The 19,506-nt window shown below is 48.0% G+C and overlaps 1 protein-coding gene across 1 annotated transcript; it reads right to left on the bottom strand.

Moving 5' to 3' along the window:
- Window positions 1-7,670: 7,670 nt before the first annotated feature.
- LOC131089914 (leukotriene C4 synthase-like) lies at window positions 7,671-12,998 on the bottom strand. Its single transcript, XM_058034926.1, has 6 exons — window positions 12,866-12,998; window positions 10,863-11,038; window positions 9,952-10,051; window positions 8,891-8,961; window positions 8,576-8,657; window positions 7,671-8,162 (listed from the first exon to the last, which is right to left on the bottom strand). Exons 2-6 carry the CDS (start codon window positions 10,918-10,920, stop codon window positions 8,036-8,038), a joined length of 438 nt encoding a protein of 145 aa, XP_057890909.1. The 5' UTR covers window positions 10,921-11,038; window positions 12,866-12,998; the 3' UTR covers window positions 7,671-8,035.
- Between the last annotated feature and the right edge of the window lie 6,508 nt (window positions 12,999-19,506).

Raw genomic sequence — 19,506 nt, 5'->3', positions numbered from 1 at the left:
CAACATGGTCACAAAATGGATGACCAGTCATGAAGTCTCACACTTTTATAAGTTGTGGTCATTTCCATATTAGAATTAATTATCCAATTATATCTTTAGCTTATGAAGTCCCACCCTTCTTGTTTTTCTCTCTTCAGTGCACTTGTTGTTTATGCTCTTGAGATTTAGGCCTGAGATTTGGATCATTTGTCCTTGGTCCCCAGATAGAGAAGGAATTGTTTTGTCTCCCTACTCTGCAAAGAGAGCTCATCATGCCCTAAATGAAGCTCAGAACTACACAGTAAAGCAGTACTGAATCTGAAAAATATGAAAGCTAAAACCTGAGGCGTTAAGGTGGGCTCCAGAGTAGAAATCTCCCAGATAGTCACAGCCCCGATGCAACATCCCAAATTCCCTACAGGTTCATGGAGAGGAGCCCCAGACCAGTCCGCAGAGAGATACATGAAGCTGAGTACACATGAGAAGTGTTAAGCTGGACTGAAGTACAGCTCTTGAAACTTGTTACCTGCACAGGAATTTTCTGTTTGATACCAGTCTCTCTTTGTGATCTTGCTTGAACTTCTTTCCAGGACAAGAAAATAATGAAGAAAATCTGCAGCCCTTGTTTGAGGGTTCTGTAGTCATCCAAGCATATGGAGACATTTTGTGTGTCTGAGAGTGAAGCAGATGCTCACTTCTGAGTAGATTTTGGAGATATTGCTGCAATGCAAAAAATAATTGCCAACAATTCTTTCATGGATCAGCATTTGCCATTACAGGGAGAATTGATCAGAACTTAAATACCTGCTCTGAAGAGATGAGAGAGCTCAGTCCATCATCACTGTATGTGCCTTCCCTTTCCTCCTTAGCTGTTACTCATTTCTTCTGCTGCTGCCATCACAGAGTCCATTTTTCATGTCTCAGCTACGTGCATTGCATGTTCCTCATGTTTGTATATAAGCACCTGTAATTCAGGATCTTATGATTAATCTGCAAACCTGATTAACTCTCAGTAAACACTGCTGCAGCTGACTTGCTTTTCATGTGGACTCTGAAAACAGGGAATACATGAAGTCTTATACTACTGATGCTTTGTATGTTTCTCTGTGTGTGTGACCTCCAGGCAAAAGCCCTACCATCCAATCATAATCTTTCTGTATTCCCCATGCCTTTTGAAACAGCCTCTAGCTGTGACACTGTGATAAATAGAAGTGAAACAATGCTATTAAAAATGCATTATGTGTATTCTGCCATATTAGATAACATGGCCTTGTTCAACACCCACTAATGCTGCCAGTTCACAGCTTTGCCAGTGCAGTCTCCCTCCCATATCTGATTTGGATCTAAGAGGATTTTTGGCTACACTTCACCTTTCTTCTTTTTCACCTTTGTTTTTTACCTTTATTCAGTTTTCTGGAAATGGTGGTCTGCAGCATGGATTGGATGTAGCTCATGTTTTTCAGCTTTCCCAAGCTGTAATTCACTAAGAAGCCAAGCTGGAAAACAGTTGGGGAGGTTTATAAACACTGTTTTAGTGGACAGCAGATACCCTAGTCCCTTGCTCTCTCTGAGGCCTCTGCTGCACTTTTAGAAGCTGTCACCCTTCCCTTTGTGCCATCAGCTTACCCACAGCTTGTGCTCACCATCCTTTGCCACTGTGAGAGTGAAGAGTTCTGCTCCCTCAATGGCTGCACCCTTTTAGGGCTCAGAAAAGTTCACCAGCCTGGTTCTTCTCTGCTTGTCAGTGGAACCCAGGCCTGTCACCGTTTCAGTTTTGCAGCATTAGAATGATAGCAGTGGGCAGAACACCTGGATTTACCGCTGGAGCTGCCCCACTGTGAGGGCAGGGCCAGGCGGGGTGAGGTGTCTCCCACAGCGTGCTGCAGCTCTCTGCCAGTTCTGCTGCCTGAGCTCTGTGGGCATGAGTCAGCTCTGGTCCCGGAGCCATCTGGCTGAGCAGCGCCGTGCTGAGCTCATCAGGCTGCTCCCGGGAAAGGTTTCTTCACTCAGGCAGAACATTCGCAGCACCTTGGCACTTCATCCGAGTGCTGCCAGGAGAGAGAGAGGTGGAAAGTGGCCATTCACATAGCTCCAAGGTCTGCATTTCTTCACACCCTCCCAAATGGAGAACGAGCTGTAAAGCCGTAGATCCTGAACAGAAGGGTGTCTCAGTCCAATGTTGGGAGAGTGTGCTGTGGTACTCTATCAGGGCAGACAGAGTCCTGAGCTCTTGTTATCCTGGCCAGCTGCATTCATGAAATAGAGCCTATTTTAGCCACTCACCCATTGCATGCTCAGAAGCAGAGACCACAGCAGCTCACTGCTTTGACCTCACTGGAATGATGATCTCTGACTTTTAGCCCTGGCAGGTCACGTTGCCTCAGTAATCTGGGGTCACCCACCTTTCTCTAGTCAACCAGTGCCACATCAAAGCAACACAGCTGATACACGTGCTCAGGCACAGGTCTTCTTTCATTTTCTCACTCCAGAAAATGCTCTGTGAGTCCTCCTGAGGGCTGACCCTTTGGCTCTTCCTACATAACTTTTACCTTTAGTCCCTGAACACAGAATCTGGCATAGCATCCATTGCTGGGGGCTGGAGCTGGGCATGCTCTTCCATAAGGTTCCCCAGCAGGTGGTCAGTTTTCCTTTGCAGGGAGGGCATTCACAAAGGGCCATGTTAAGCCCTGTCCATTTTATATATACTGTGGCTCTGCCCTTACCTGTGGAAAGGTGAATTCTTGGAGCTCTCTTACACGTGGTAATTGCTGAGGTAGAAAACTGATGAGAATGAGGCAAATTGCAACTTTAGAGTGTGGATTTTCCTGGCCTCCCAACCTGCTAACAGACAAAGTTGCAGATAGCTCTGGTTTTGCTTAGGCTTTACCACACTATCAAGTGCAGGAACGGTTTTTATTGCACTGGGTCGTGGCCTGTGGTTAATGTAAGGGAAGACTTGCCTGCAGGTGAAGAGCCTGCTCTCACTGGCCTGTCTGAAACACCCTGTGCCTGCATCCACGGCTGCATCTACACCCTGATGGTGTGGGGGTGATGTTCAAGCCAAGCACGGTGTTCTCCAGCCGCAGGCATGACACAGGTCAGCCACAGTCACGCTCTTCACCCCAGCCCATCTCAGCCTCTTGCACCCACTCTCCAATTCCCCCTGAGCAAAGCACTCCTTCCCCTGCCCTTGCTCTGTTACATGCCCAGCAGATCTGTGTGTCCATATGTTTGCTCAGATCAAGAGAGCTCTGGATCTCACTGCCCATGCTGTTCTTCCTACTTTTGGCGTTGATGGACACGTAGCTGAAAATGACTGTACTGCAAAGCAGGCAACCCCCAAAATGCTGTGAACACGACAGCCAGGCCTCTGCAGACTCAGCACATAAAATGGGTCACTAGCGGGGGCATTTCACTCCCACAACTCCATGTGCCCGCCTTTCTTTTTCCTTGCCATTGAAGTTATTTGCATGTAAACAAGTAAAACTAAGGCAAGGGGTAACAAAGTGAACGGTGAGGATCGGTGAGGGGAAAGGGAGGCGTCCCACAGTCCTGCTCTGGCGACTGCATCCTCTCGCAGCTCCTGCCGGCTGCCTCCCCAGAGCTCTGATCCTGGTGCTGCTGCAGAAAGAAAGGCCCATTGAGAAGTCTGGCTCCAAATTAGCATTTGAATTCCCTTGTAGCCTGTTGTCAGATGGGCAGGAGGTGAGTGCTAGTCTCGGTTGCTCAGCGCTGATACACAAAGGTGGCTTTAAAAGGTCCTTATTTTTCTGAAGGCAAGAAATGCATTGCTCAGACTGTGGATACTTTCTTTATAATTTTTTTCTTTCCCTCTCCCATTGTTCTCCGTTTCACCCCTTTCCTGGGTCAGGCTGAGCCACAGATAGACACGTCTGGGTATTGTTAGCCCTGTCTGACCTACTTCTCTCCCTCCCCTCGGCCCCGTGTTATGGATGCTGGTGCTATGGAAACCTGCTTGACATGCCAGTGCCACAAAGCCGGGGCCACCAGCTGCACCCTTTTTTCCTGGCCCCAAGGGAGTTTCCCTCCCAAACAGCTTCCCAAAGAAGGTTAGCAGCCCTGCTTTCCGGGGAAATTCAAGGCTGTTCTCCATCCCTTCCACCAAGCCGTGCCCCGGAGGGACTGGGGCGCTCTTCCGTGGGCTTGGGGGCACCGGTGCTGTTCTTCCTCATGACAGAACAAAATATTTCGGTCTGGTGGCCGCTTGTAAAGCCCACGCTGCCCACACCAGACCGTATCCGGCACGGGCCACCACGTCACGGATAGGGAAGTACACGTGGGTGTCCTTGAAGTTTTCAAGATAATAAGCTAGAAAAGTTCTGCACCTTGATCCCAAAGCCTTCCAGGAACCTGGCTGGGATCCTGGGAACGCGGCGGTGGCAGCACCTGCGTCCCGGCGGTGCCTGCGGCGGGTGGCAGCGGCTGTGTGCGGGGACAGGGCTCTGCACTTCCACCGTCACTCGCGTGGAACCCGCCCCGCCGGGAACAGAGCCTTGTTTACAAGTTCAGCCTCTGTACCTCCTGTGATAAAAAAGTTCTCGCTGGTTCTGCGGGTTTCCTTTGCTCTCTGCTGGCCTCCCATCCGGCTGCCTGCTTATCCGGGGAGCCTGTGGCACTATCAGAGTGGATTAGCTTCCAAACACCGCATACCAAACGTTTTTTCTCCCCGCTGCTGGCAATGAGCTGGCAGCCGTAAGGGGAGGAAGCAGGAAGGAGCTCTGGACTCCGCAGAGCGCTTTGCTTTCTGTCTGTCGTGAGCGTCCTCAGGAGATTCCTGCGAGGCTCCAGGACTGCCCTACCCAATACCTTAAAGGCAGAGCCTGGCCCAGCACGGATCAAACTGGAAGCAGGCAGATCCGTGGATGAGTGCCAGAGGCCGTGGCAGTGCCGGCTGCCCGGTGAGCGCCGCCCCGGGCCCCTCTCGGGGTGCAGCCAGCGGGGCAGGGGCACAGGCGGCGGGCCCGGGGCCGTCGGTGGTCGCTGCCCTCGGACACCCCCGGGCCCCGCTGCCCCCGGGCCCGCCCTCGCTCAGCCGCGGAACGCCGGCGCCCTCTCCCGACGCCGGGGAGAAGCGGCGGGGCCGGGGCGGCCGGAGCGGGCGCAAGTCCCGGGCGGAACGGGGACACGAATCCCGACGGGAGCGGGGCTGACGGCCTGGGCCTGGCCCCCATGGCGGGGGCAGCGGTGGGACCCTCCTTCCCTCTCAGCGCTGCACCGGAGCCCACGGGATAGCAGCAATGCCGCTGGCGGCTGGGTCACCTTTTATCTGGGGCTCACGGGGCGGGTTTCACACCTGAGGGATGCACGGTGACCCGGGGTGGAGGTGCAGCCCCCCAGCACACCCTGTGCCAGCCCAGCGGGCTCTCAGCACTTCTGCAGCAGGATCAGGCGGGCACATTGGTGTCATACAGCACCATCACAGCGTGCTGGGCAGCAGCGTCACGAATTGAGTAAATCCCAAAATCATTGACTGTTTGAACCATCGATCGGTGTAAAGTGGTTTTCTTTGACTGATTAAGCAACAGAGCAATGACAGCAGCCCTGGTGGAGGGGAGCATCTTCCCTTCTGCTCAGGGCACCTGAAATGGCCCCTCTGACAGTGGTTTGAAGGACTGATGATGTGCCCGTCAGATTTTCTGTGGCAGAACTGGTGGCAGTTCTGCCACATAACTGGTGACAGGACTGGCAGCCACCAAGACCAGAGCCTGACTGCACCGTGCCAGGATTTTTAATGGTCTTCTGTGCATCCAAGGGGAGAAGCCAGCTACAATCTCACTGCTGAATCATTAATTTCCCTCCTCTGAGTCATCCTGCGGCCCTGTCAAACACAGAGAGGACACAGGCGGGGCTGAGGTGGGCAGTGCAGGTTGATACAGTGGGTTTAGAAACCTGGATGTGGGATAAAAGACAGAGATTGTGTCTACAGAACCAAGGAGCACCCACTTTGACTAACCCCAGAAAGCAGAGTTTTGATTTGGAGTCGGACCTGCACCAGCAGCTGGGGCTGGTCCTTCTGCATTAACTCTCTGGGAGGTGACTGGTTATACTGGTACAAAGGTGAGGACTGGGGAGCATCTTCAGGAGATGGTAGGACCTGTTAATGCAAAGGCTGAGTGAAATCTCACTGTGAAATCTGTTCCTCCCTGACCATGCTAAGGCACAGCCAGGGTTAAACTATGCTCAAACTTTTCTGGAATGTGTCACCAAAGATGCCAGGAGAAAAAGTTATTGTTTATCTTGCTGTGACACCTGAGGATTTTGGTGAGGATGGGCCCTGCTGTGCTGAAAACTTTGCAGAGACAAGTGTTGTACAGTTACTTTTGTTTGGCTTTAAGCCTTACCCTGCAGCATTTGCCAGTTTCAATGCAGCAGCATGACTCCAAGGCAGGAGAGCCTGAAAGGGAAATCATCTGGATGCTTTGTTGGAGAAGCCAATTTAAAATGCATGGAAGGAAAAGAAACAATGTGAAAAATTAATCAGTTCCTCCAAAAAGCCCCTCCCTTTTGTTCTTACAGTCTAGATATGCCTACTGCTGGGAAAAGGAGGGGAGAGCAGTGGGCTTTACAATGTGGTTGGACTGGCATCATGCTCATGCAATTATTTTCACTCTCTGGGTTTGCTGTGAATTCCCCCATGATGACACACAGAGCACTGCTGGCATTTCCTGTGGCACAACATGAAGGCACCAGTGGCAAAAAGCATCAGTACTGTGCATACTGGACTCATGAAAATCCAGCTCCTTCTGATGCAGGAGGGACCTGAGCACTGGGTAAACCACTTTTTGGTGCTGAGTGGCTCAGTCCCCAATCCACGAGCTCAACATCTCCAAAATTCAGCTTCACCCTCCTCAGAGCTCTCCTCCATGGCACACAGGGTTGCAGGCTTTGTTGGATTGCATGTCAGGGAAACAAAGGCAGCCACCTTGCACTCACACACTCGTGTTTCTGTTCTGTGCTAGCTGCAGACTCACAGAGACACCCAGCTCAGCAAGTTCAGTGACCTTTTATTTGTGCCTGTTGACACCAGGCCGAGTTCAAAGTGGCACACGCAGCAGTGGTGGTGAGTTTGCTCAGTCTGATTTACAGCAGTGGCTGATAACCAGCATGAGGGCACCAACAGACTTTTGCACAACATGTTGGTGGCTACTCCAGTTTATCCCTCACCTCTTTTGTTATGTCTCAGCCCACATCTGGTTCCAAACAAATGCCTTTCTTAGGTGTGGGCCTTGGAAAACTGGCATGAATCCGTGTTCTGTGCCTGGGCTGAGGGCAGAGCCGCTGGATAATGGGGAACATGTGGCACTTCCCTTTGGCAGCTCACTGGGAAACTCAGACTGAGAAGAGTTTATTTTATATGTCCTCGTTTGGGGCTGTTGTTTCCACATCAGACAGGATGGAGCCGCCAGATGTGGAGCACTTGGCACACCAAGTGCCATGGGGGAAAAATATCTTCTAAACAGCTCAGCAGCTCCTGCCAGTGCTGGACAGTGAGGAAGGAGGTGTTAAAAGCTCGGGTGAGGGTGGATTTCTCATTGAGGGCTGTAGAGTTGTAGCCAGTGTGTTAAGGCAAGCCAGAGGGAGCAGGACTCGAAGATGAGGACAGTGATGTATAGTATTCACAGAGAAAGCCCCAATGAAGGGAGGAATGATGAGGAGGACTCCATCTTATCAGAAGGCTAATTAATTACTTTATTATAGTATATTACACTATGTTACATTACATCTAAACTGAATCTGCCAAGCACTCAACTGCACACAATTGCAGCATCTCATGACTGTCAGCTGACAGTCCCGACACACACACAGGCTTGGCCCTGATAGGCCAAGGAAACAAAACACCATCACTTTGGGTAAACCAACTCCATATTGCATTCCACACTGGCACAAACACAGGCACAGCAAATGAGATAAGAATTGTTTTTCCTTTCTCTGAGGCTCAGAGAATGTGAAAACCAGAAATATTCTTGAGAAGTCGTGCCTTGCTTTTCTCTGTGAGGAGAAATGTGGGTACAGTGGTGAAGCTCAGAGGAGTGGGTCATGCTGTGAGAAGCTGGAGGACGTTCAGCCCCACATAGTGAGAGAGGAAGAAATTCAGGATGCCCAGGGCTGACACTGCAATGAGAATCCAGAGAACTCCAGCGCTGAAGTATATCGGGGCGAGTCTGGTGGGAGAGAGGCAGCTGCTGACACTGAGCTTCCCGCCTGGAACAGCCCCTTCCTCCCTGCAGAGGTGGGTGGAAAGGCAGTCCCTGGCTGTCCCCTGCCCCCTGCATGGGGTCCCAAGCCCTGCTTCCATCTCAAGGGAGCAAACACACACACCCAAAAGGGCTTGGGGCAGCCCCAGCCTTGCCCAGTATCTGTGTGGCTGCCCCAGCCCTGTGTCCATGTTCACATCATGCCTCGGAGACAAGGCTGAGTCATGCAGGAGCCCCAGAGCACCCAAGAGTCTTGAGCTTTCCCAAAAAACATTATGTTTCCAAAAACGACCCCCCCAAGGGTTACTGTGCAGTCCCCTGAGGGCTGCTGTGTGTGTGAGTGTGTAAGAGTGTGCAAGAGTGTGCATGAGTGTGTTTACCTTTCTGAGGATGATGCCTTGTATCCCATAAAGTAGCAATAGCGGGCGTAGAGATAGAGCAGACCCAAGGCTGCAGCCAGACCTGTGTTTAGGAGAGATCACAGTGACATCTCCAAAGGCTTTTCAGAGCTACTTGGAACCAAGGAGGTAGCCCAAAGTGAAGGAATAGAGACTCTGTGTCATCTGGCTGTACCCTCCCATCAGAGACAAAATTACTGCTTAATTTGTTGTTCAGAAGTTGAGCAGGACCTGAGGACAGAGGCAGCACACAGGGGAACAGATCCAGTGACAAGCCAGGTAATGGGATATTCTCACCTTGATGGAAGAAGAGTCCAGCCTGCCACAGAAGTGCCAGGAAGATGGGAAAATACTCAGAGGAGTTCACCCTGACAGGAAAGAGAAAGGTCATAAACTAGGGAAAGGAAGGAAGCTCTTCCTCTTTTGCTTCCCCTAGCAGTTTCCAGACACTGGAGGCTTTTGCTTTTTAGGACTAGTGTTGTCATAAAAAGCCTCCAGACTCCAGTTCCCATCCCAGCTTTATTCACAGAAATTAAACAATGGAAAGAAGAAGGTCTCCAGGTTACAAGAAATAAAGTAAAAGATTCCCAGGTCAGACTGTGCACAGAAAGGCTCCATGAACCATTCCCATTGCTGCTTCCCGAGTGCTGCCGCTCAAACCCTGCTGCCCATGCCCCAAAGCCCCAGGCTGCAGGGAAGGTCTGTCCCTCAAGTACACAAGGCCAGAGCAGCCTGGGCTTTGTGCAGGAGTTGGAGGGAGCACATAACTCTTGGGATTGTTTGTATCCCATGCCCTATCCTCCCAAAGGCACAGTAGCACCAAAAGATGCTGGATGAAGCTGAGTCTAGGCTAGTGAAGGAGCAAAGAAGGGGATGGCTGAGGGGATCCAGCTCAAGCTACTCAGTTGCTTTTTTTCCAGTGGTCAGCTACAACAATATGAAAACTCCTCCCTCCCCACTGCAGCCCTAGCACAGAAGTCACAGCAGAGATGCTGGGTTATCCTCATCCCAGCACCAGCTGAGATCTCTCTGGGAACTTGTCTTTCCCAGTGAGTGAGATTCAGAGCAGGGCTGAAGCTGCCTGAGGTTTGGATTAAACCAATCTAAGTCTCAGGCACCAAGGGTTATGTCTTTGTGAGCCCTTCACTGTACAGCAGAGATTCCTGTGTTTCTATCAGCAGTGGCTGGTTTAGGACTCAAGAGCCAACCCAGTTCTGATGCTGACTCTTCAACACATTGCTTAACCTGGTAAGGGAGGTAATTGCTTAATTACAGTTCCAGGAAAAGAATAGCAAAGCAGGGGAAAGGCAGTGCCATTAGTGAGATCTGACAAACATCAAGTAAGAGGAGTTTCTTACTGTGCTCGAAAGATCCTTTCAAATTCAGGAGGGCCTGAGATCTTTGGAGGTGAAATGCCAAACAACCTCCTAGCATAGATCACCTGGAGGAAGAAGTAGGCTGCAGCAAAAGAGAGAAAAGTAGCAGTGGTCAGTCCTGGGCATGGTCAGTCCTATGGCTGGGCATGCTGGAGTCAGGAGTTGGCCAGAGGCTGAGGAAAAAGATCTGCAGTCTCCTCCTAACCCCACACCTCCAGACAGCAGAGAAAGTTAGAATAAAATCCCAGGTACCTTTTAGAGAAGGAAAAGGAATGACCCAGAGCAATAGTGAAGCAAGTCACGTACTACCAGTGTTATCTGCTTTCTTGTATAATCAGCAGATGGTAAAATTATTACACAGTTCAGATGCACTTTATTACCGACAGTTTCAAGGCTTTTTCATTCGTTTAATTTTTTCTTCTTCTAAATTCTGATATCTGTGTGGGGATGGAACTGATGCCACAGATAGGCCAGCCAGATACTGAATTAAATTGGCATGCAATGTGGACCTGTGGCTGGGAGATGTTCCATGTGGCCACCACAGCCCATACTTCCACCTTTTCATGCAGCAGAGCTTTTTGTATGCTCACATCTACATGCACTTCAGGAGCTGCTGTAAACCCAAAGAGGGAAATTCTACATGTTTGCAGAGGGAAAGATCTACCAAAAAAATTCTGAATGGAGGGGGTAGGTCAGTTCAGAGAAGGGGCTTCTCCTGCATTCATTTGATTGAATGCTCTCCAGAACCTAAACAAGATATCAGTTCCCTGCCTGAAAAGCAGTGAAGTGCCAGTGCAACAGGAGACATTAAATACGAAAGCAAAAGAAAATCAGTGGAGTTATAATAGATTGATCCAGCCAGTACGTGAGCACACACATCCAATGGTCCCTACCTTGCTCCAGGACTCCCAGGACTGTCACGGCAGCCAGCCAATGAATCTGATCCAACATACTGACTTCTCCAGAACCTAGAAAATCTTATTTCTTGGTCAGAAGTTCCCCTGGCCAGGTTCAGTCCTTGCTGATGTGGCAGTTTGCAATGGTATCTGGCAGCCTGTGTTTGTTCTAACTGAACAAAGCAAAGATTTAGTCGGTGGTACTGACACTCAGAGCAGCCTGGTGCCCGTTATCACACGCGCTATGGAAATGGAAATCAGTGGAGACAGGTTTAATGGAGTATTTCCTTTCCTGCCCCGCCCTCTTCCAGGAACAGAGTTAAGAGGAAGTGGAAAAGCCAGTAGACTGACAAATGTGAGAGATAAGGGAACTGGAGCTGAATGGATGGACAAAAGTCTATAGCCCACTAATCCACTCCCCCCAGGGCATCTGCTTTAGGCCAGGGCACATCCCCTCTGCTGATGTTGCAGGAGAAACCAAAGCTCTGCTTGGGCTGTTGAGTAACACCAGAGCACAGGCACATTCCAAGGTACATATCCCTGTGTACATAATCCTACCTAGGCTCTGGTAGCATGTGCTGGGCACAGTGAATGACTTATGGCCACAATACTGAGACCCTCCATGAAAAACACTCTGAGGGGGTAAGAGACGATGTGATAAAGTATTAAAGCTCTCCAGAGCTGTCCTACACACTGATTTTTTGTCTGGGGATGGGTCCTGCAGAATGACAGGACACCAAGAGGGTTTCAGAGGCAGCTCTCATCCCAGAAAGGCTGGGAGATGTGCATTTAAGGCTTCTGATCAATCCTCAGTGCAATCAATTCTCACCACAAACACCAGAGTGAGCTCTTTGTGGGGAAAAACCTACAGAATTCATCAGGACATAGCAAAAAGAAAATTACATTTTCACCTGTCAGAAGAGACCCATTTGTCTAGTTCCCATCTAACAGCACAATAGCTGGCACAGACAGCATCTGCTGGGACCACCAGCTTTGTTTCCTTCCTCTCTCTTCATTCAATGAATTCTCCCATCAGACCAGGGCAAAAGGAAAGCAGGTTAAAACAAAGTGATCGTTGAACACCACTGTTATAGAAAATTATATTAAAGCAGTTTACAGAAATTACATTGTACACCTGATGTCTTTGATAGGCTTTCTAAGAAGCAATATGCTGGTTCTGGTTTTCTGCCTCTCTATAAGCTATAAAAGCACCCAAAATGGCTATAACAATGTCCCAGCTTGGTGTTTTTCAAAATATCAAATACACACCCCATTGTTTTTCAAACACCAGCTCTAAGACTAATTCCTTTATTTCAGAACTGAACCTTTTTCATTGCAGTGACTGTTTAGAAATATGAGGAACATTGTGTCTATTTAGTTGTCAAAGAAATTAAGAACTCCACTGTGTCCCCTCAAGAAGGGCAGAGGTCTTGCAGTGCTTAATGATGTTTGATTTCCCTTTGCTCCTGTCTGATAACAGCGTGCTAGTTACAGCAAATAAAGAAAACAACTGAGCAGAAAGGATTGGAGCTTACACCTCCATCAGATGACAGTGCACTGTGAGCTGTATCAACAGTGTCAAATGTGTGCAATGGAATCTGGGCCAGGAGGAGCTGCACTGGCTGCCACAGAGCATTCCTGCTCTCCAGATCATCACTAAACACAAAATACTTATAGCATCATTTTCTGTCATCATCTAGCATGATCTAAATATAATAAAGGCCAACAGAAACATGAATGAATAAACAAGCACAGATGTCTCCCCCCTCCTCCTTCCTCCCCCATAAGCATAATTTTTCAAGCTGTTTTTAAATTTCTGAAGAGCACAACCTTTTTTTGTCCCTGTTTGTCACCATCAGAACTCCCTTTATTTTCCATTCTCCCTCAGTGCTTACCAGGAACAGGCACAAGTACCCCAGTCCCAGCCCCAAATGCTCTGGGTGACAGACTTGTCACGGGTGACAGCCTCTGCACCCATGGACCACAGCATATTGTGATACCTCATCCTCCAAGGCTGCCAGGGACGAGTTCCCTTCTAGGCAAAGACAAGTCCTGCAGTCCCAGGTGCACCTCAGGGGGATTTGCTGAGCAGGAGCCACTGAAATGCTGCACCCCTCTCCCACTGCCTGGCTCTGCACTCCAGGGTTTGCTGCGTTAATGTGGCCCCAGTCAGAGGGCACAGACCAAAGTCCTCACACCTCCCAGTGAGTCAGCACTGCAGGTATTTCTCTGTGCCCATGCTTGCTTTTGCCACCTCTTCCTGCAGCCAATAATCCTTTCTGCCTCCTAATTTTCACTGTGGGGATACACTCTTAGCTGGACTGCAGCACCAATAGGGATTAAAATTAATCTTGGGAAGAAAAATGATCAACACAGTGCCTTGGAGGAGTTTTTAAGCATCTATAGGGTTTACAGCACCTATTACTTGCCCGGAGCAGCAGGGCAAGGAGAAGCCAGCAGTGCTGAATCCAGCACTGTTACATGCAGTAACATCCCCTGGAAATTTCAGGAGCGTACAACAGCTCAAGAGCTTTCTGTCAGTGGAAGGGAGAACATTTTGCAGATGAGCAACTTACCCTTCAGCTATGAAGCATGGAGGTGCCTCGTTCTTCCAATCCTATTGCACAAATATGGAAATATTTTCTAATGCAGCTCGTCCTTGTGCTTCCTTTCCTTCCGAATCCTTTTGCAGCCACTATGTACATCCAAACCCATGACTGTGGGACTTCTTGTGAGAACAGTTACTGTCTTTGTAACAACCACAAAGAAAAAAGAGGGGAGGGTTCGTTCAAAAGAATTTTTTGTCACAGGGAAGAAAGAATTTTTCTAGTTCGAGAGAAAGAAAGACAGTTTAGCCCCGAGCAACTCAGTCTGTTCCACTACAACTGCTCGGGGTGGGGTGGTGGGGCTGGTGATACACCCTCCTGACCTCCCATTCCCATGGAGGCTGCTCTTAAACTCAGACTGACATGTGTTGAGATTTTCCTGGAATTCTTGGATTTTCCATCTGTGTAAGGAAGGACATGCTAAAAATACAGCAAGAGAAAAAAGAATTCAGTCTTTTACCCGTTATGGAGGCAAAACTGGCCACGTGTCCCCAGGATGTGGGGACAGCTGCAGACAATTTCTGCTCTGTGATTCCCAACAGGACTCAGAGCAAGGCGTAAGCTGGATCAGATCTCTTGAGCACGTTGAAATATGTTCTGGGATCTGCATCTTGAAAAAACCATAAGAACTTTGCATGACAAGAAAAGTTACCATTACCATGTCTTCCTAAAATTAGCATCTATCCAGAGGGTCCTCCTTTCACAAGGTAAAAGAGCAGGTGGTTGGATTTATCAGCAACATCCAGATTGGCATTGTACAACTCATCTCTTGGAGTACAAACAGTGTTTATTGGAGATGTGCCTTAGCCTGTTCATCCAGACCGCTTTCAGACCATATTCCTGGCATTTATATATCTATGGCAGATCAAAGAGTCACATAAATGTTCACAAATATTTAATTATAGCAAAATTTCTAGGGGCCAAACCAATCTCTGGGCTGCTTGAATGCTTCTGCATGGAGCAGGACCACAGCCAAGCACCTATTGACAGAACTTCTCATCTCAGTAAAGGTGAAGGGCTTCACTTTAGAGATCAAACAGGGGAAACATAAAAAGTAATTTTCTAGAAAGCAAGATGGAAAGCTGAGTCTTTGGAAAACCACATAAATGATTATATATACTAATTAATTTAGGGATACTTTGGAGAATTTTTTAAAGCTTTCTTCTAATGGAGTTTAGTGAGCTTTATCCATATGCACATTAAGTCTGACTGGAGGGCACATCAGTATAAAAGCAATGCCAAAACTCTCCCCTTAATTCATCATCCAAAGGCACTGGTACATGCAAATGAATTATACCCCTTCATTTATGATCAACAACTGTTAAAAGTATTAATTAAATGCCTCTCTTGCCCTGCCTTGTCTTGTGTTATTGTCACGCAAGGAAAGCCTTTTCCATGTGTTTTGCCAATTTTCCTACCTCCTGTTCAACAGAAAGTCTGGAATAGCTAATAAACAAAAAGGAACAATGCCAGAAAGTGGCTGGCTTGAAGAATAAATCTCTTGAGTGATAAGTGCATATGTCAGGGAGGGGGAGGATTTCCCTTTGCAGAGGGACAAACAAGCCTTTCAAACATCTTTGGAAGCTCTTACGTCAACATACACTCAGTATTATCCTATCATGATGTGGGGAAAAAATTGCAAGTGTACAGGGTACATCAGAACACATCAAAGGCTGAAGAGTGGTCATGAAGTGCAACTTTGCTTTTCCTAAATTACAGAGGTGAAGAAATAGAGCTGTTCAGCATTTCTATCTTGTTTAGACCAGCACACCCAGATGCTGGCTGGCCCTAGCTGGTAATGAGATAAAGCTGGGCAAGGAATTGGAGAGGGGCAGAGTGAGGACAGCTCTAAGGAGACATTTTCCAGGGGAAAGGCTGGAATTCCTAATAGGTGTCCTGCAAAGAAGAGACCCTTGGCTTGTAAGAAACAGGGAAAGTCAGGGAATTCACCTGAAGTGGGGAGGTGTTGCTGTGCAAAGTCATATCTTCAGGGATGGAGCAATCAGGAAGGCACTGGTCCCTCTGCCTTATGGTGACTTTTCACACCAAAGTTCTGTCCCACATGGGGTTGAGGGAAAAGAGATGGTTTGAGGGGAGGTCTGCCATAGTCCTCACTGGAGATGCTCTTCTCTCCTTGCTTAGTGCAGTGGGACGGTGCCCAAACCTGGGTCCTGCTGAATGTTCTGCCCTGTGTCACCCTGTCCATAACCCTGGGGCACAGACAGACAGACAGAGTGAGACCACAGAGTGTCTGGTGACCACAGAGGCCCAAGGACAAACTTGTGCAAGAGCAGAAGGCACTGAGGGCAGGAAACTGACTGATGTTTCTGTAGAGCTCCACTGATGTCAGCAGTGTCAAAAAGTTTTGAAATATATTTTCAGAATGAATCAAAGGCAAACTCTGTGGATGAGAGCAGACCACTGTTTGGTGTGTTCTTTGAACTCATTCACCCTCATGACCACAGAAGATGCCCCAGGTGATGTGCTGGGCAGGGAATGGAGCCCAGGTAGGGGGTGGACACCCCCAGTGAGGGGCACACACACCCTGCTGCAGCTGGCAGGCTGCAAGTGCTCTGGAAGCAGAGTGAAGAGGCTGCCTGGGTCACATTGCACTGAGCACAGAGGAACACAAACAGGCTCTGTTTCTTCTCCCATCTCCAAAGCAGAAATTAAACAGAGCCAGCCTCCACATCTCCTGCTGGCTCAAGACCAGGGAGACAGCAGCAACTACAGATCATGGGAGCAAGATGTGAGTGTGGGAGAGGCAGGTTTTTAATTGCTGGCCATCACTTCTTGTGGCCTTTCTGCCACATCCACCTATCTGCTCCATACTGCACAGGACTGGGATGCTGCCTAACTTGACATGTCCCGATGGTGGCCACTCCTGTTAGGAGAATTCTCAATGCCCTGCGTCGTGGCTATGCCAGCTTCAGTCTGCAGGACAGCAACCATTCCCTGCCTCCCAGGCTGCAGGATTGGAGCAGCCTTTACCCAGGGCCTGGGGGGGCAAAGCAGGTTCAGCACAGCACCCAGGAGCCTGGGCTGTGCCATTTGAAAGCCCTGCTGTGAACATTGGTATTTGCTGTTTTACATCACAATTTAGTGCTTTTGTTTAGCACTTGCTGAGATCCAAAATGAATCCAGTCTGTTGGTACAGCACTTATCAGGGACCAGTGTTTAATTTATTACTAAAGCAAACAGAAAAATCTCCACCTATAATTTCCAAAGGTTCAATATTTACAATAGATTAACACAGTCAGCTACTATGTGCAGAACACGTCTTTTACTCCTGTGAAAATTTGTTAAAATCACTCCCAAAGTCCTTAAATGATCAACAATTTCAGAATTTATCATTTATCGTACCAGTGATCTTCTTCATCCTTAGTACAGGGTTTCTTAACCAGACTAATAAAGGTAGATGTTTTATTATGTATATTTTTATTACATATAGATTTTTGTGTCATATATATATATATATATATATACACACACTATATATATATATATATATATATATATATATATATACACACAACATATAATGGAAAGCTCAAAAGCAGACCCTGGCTCGTAATCGGTTAAAAAAAATTACTAAACAATTAGAAACAAATTTAATGTCAAATTTAATTTGGGGATTTTTGAGTTTGCCTGATTTACATCTGTATATTTATAAAGGGAGAAGGATGTCTGATTCTTTTTGCTGCCTGGTAAAAAGGCACCAGAAAACATCCTCTAACAAAAGTTTGTCTAGGACTGCAGAAAGCTTACAGCTCAGACAGCTTTTACCTTGGATGGGGCTTGTCCAGCAGAACAAAGGGAAAGGCCCTCACCACTGAGTTGATGGACAGATTAAAAATGTACCCATTCCCAAGACAAAATCTTAGATTAAAATAACCCAAAATAATGAAGAGAATGTTGAGCTTTTACAAGGTCAGTGACTGATTCCAGTTCCACATATATGCACTTGCAAAAAGGAGAGTCCAATGGGGGAGACATATAGAATCAATGAAAGAAATTAACTGGAAATGTAAAATCAAAATAATGAACTTATTTAATATGCAACCAATAGTTATAACCCACAGTTTCTACAAAGTCAAATGAGGGGCAGCTCAGCTCAGCCTCTTCATCTTGGGGGACTTAGCTCACTCTGAAAGAATTCAAGCTCTTACCCAGCCCAGTGTCTTGATGGAAAACTAAAGCCCATATTCTTGACTTTGGAACTTGTGTTTGAGAATACCAACATTCCCTAAGGTGCAGATGATATTTTTATTAATCTTAATCAGATCTCTCTCTCTTCATTCTTCCTCATTCCTTTGAGTTTCCATTGAGCTTGGTAGCAGCTTGCCTTTATAACTGATCTATTGCTTTCAGTTAAAATACTTGCCCCATGATTAATTCAAGTCTTGAGTGATAAGATCTAATTCTGAGCTATTTGACTTGAAAATGAAAGCAAAGGTTGACATGTTTCACTTGTGTAACCTTAACCATTCCTTTCCTTCTCATGCCAAGCATTTTCTGTGACTGACTAGACCACATTCATTTCCCTATCTGTCCAAGTAGCAAAGGAAGCCTCTCATCCCCAACTTCTGCTTGCTTTAATAGCCAGCCAGTTCTGAAATAAATCCCCACCTCTGCATTCCCTCGGGTTTCTGCACCTACTAACTCTGCAGAGAATACTGCACTGCTTGTTGCACATAGCCACAGTGCTGCTTCATAATCTCTGACTCACCATTTTCCCGGGAAACACTGTTAGAATGGCCATGACTTGGGGGTTTTAACAATCTCCAGCTTTCCCGTCAGCTGCACTGAAGACTGGGGTGAAGCTAAGATCAGGACAGTAAAGAATAGCAAGAACATCACACCCTTAGGGCTATGCTGTCACTCTCCTTGCTCTGAACTGGAAGAAAATCCTGTGGATCCCAGACTCCCACTTATTGTCTTCTTTGGTTGACATGTGCTTGCCTACATCTGCTTTTTTTAAAGGTTGTTTGATTTCTGAAATTGCACTAAGCATCATTTTCTTTCATTCCCCCATAATCAAACAGCAGTGGCAGCAAGGCTCAAACTCGGTGGGTGAGCCTGCAGGACAGGCTCTGCTATTGCCTTGGAACGAGTCAGCATGGGCAGAAATGTTTGGTGTTAATACAGTCATCAGGGTCCTTGTTTCTACTTTGTCATGAAGAAGCAGCTCCAGAGCAGAGCCCTGTGGTGCAGGGTAGGACTGCAGGGCTCTCAGGATGATGGCTGATCATGTGGACAGCCTTAGCTTCCCACCCAAAGGGTTTTCAATTGTCTACAAAAATAATAAGCACACCACAGGCTATGTCTCATATTCACCCTACACTTCAAGGGCCTCCTGGGTGAGATACAATAAAAACATAGACACTCCCATAGAAGAAACCTCCAGTACATCTCCACAGTGCACACTTTTTGCCCGTTTATAGACACATTTTGGACAAGAGTTCAGACTGACAACAAGTGATTGACAGTAAATTTTCCTCTGTAACCAAGGGAGGAAGTGGACACCTCTCACTGTAATATTATTTTGTTTTTGCCAGCCACAGCAAGGCAAGAAAACACTGAGGAACATCAGGTTGGACCCTCCAAAGTCACCTTCACCACACAGAGCTCCATGCAGTGGGCTGGAAGCAGGGGCTTGCCGTGGTTCCCCTCTTCATGGTGCTGCCACATCTGTGCCGACTCCCTGCTGCCCCCGGGCACAGCGCAGCCGGGCACGCCGGCAGTGGCAGAGCCCTCAGCGCACTCTGCTCCTGCTGGGCTGCGGGGGCCAGGCAGGCGCGGGACCACCCCCGGACCTCGCAGCTAATCCTTTCCTAGGAGATGTCTATCACAATTACAAGCAGCAGCAAATCCTATAAGCCCTTCACTGCTGGCTGGTTGGCTCCCAGCAACCAGGAATGGAAATCCGTTCACCATTTCTGACCAGCTAACCCTGGGCATCCGAAGCCTCGGAGGTGCCTGCACTTTTTGGGGATGTTGACAAAGGGCTGCCAGGCTCTTGGAGCTCCCGAGTG

Source organism: Melospiza georgiana, chromosome 15 (genome assembly GCF_028018845.1).
Source record: "Melospiza georgiana isolate bMelGeo1 chromosome 15, bMelGeo1.pri, whole genome shotgun sequence".
Lineage (NCBI taxonomy): Eukaryota > Metazoa > Chordata > Aves > Passeriformes > Passerellidae > Melospiza > Melospiza georgiana.
Note: the sequence above shows the minus strand (reverse complement) of the source record. Positions and strands in the feature narration are given on the sequence as shown.

What these genes read in the sequence shown, in the direction of transcription:
- LOC131089914 (XM_058034926.1), bottom strand. Translation starts at nt 10,920, where the DNA reads ATGTTGGATCAGATTCATTGGCTGGCTGCCGTGACAGTCCTGGGAGTC. An exon ending in CCTGGGAGTCCTGGAGCAAG is followed by an intron (nt 10,052 to 10,862) that starts GTAGGGACCATT and finishes CTTTTGCTGCAG; the next exon opens with CCTACTTCTTCCTCCAGGTG. An exon ending in TGGACTCTTCTTCCATCAAG is followed by an intron (nt 8,658 to 8,890) that starts GTGAGAATATCC and finishes TCCTAAACACAG; the next exon opens with GTCTGGCTGCAGCCTTGGGT.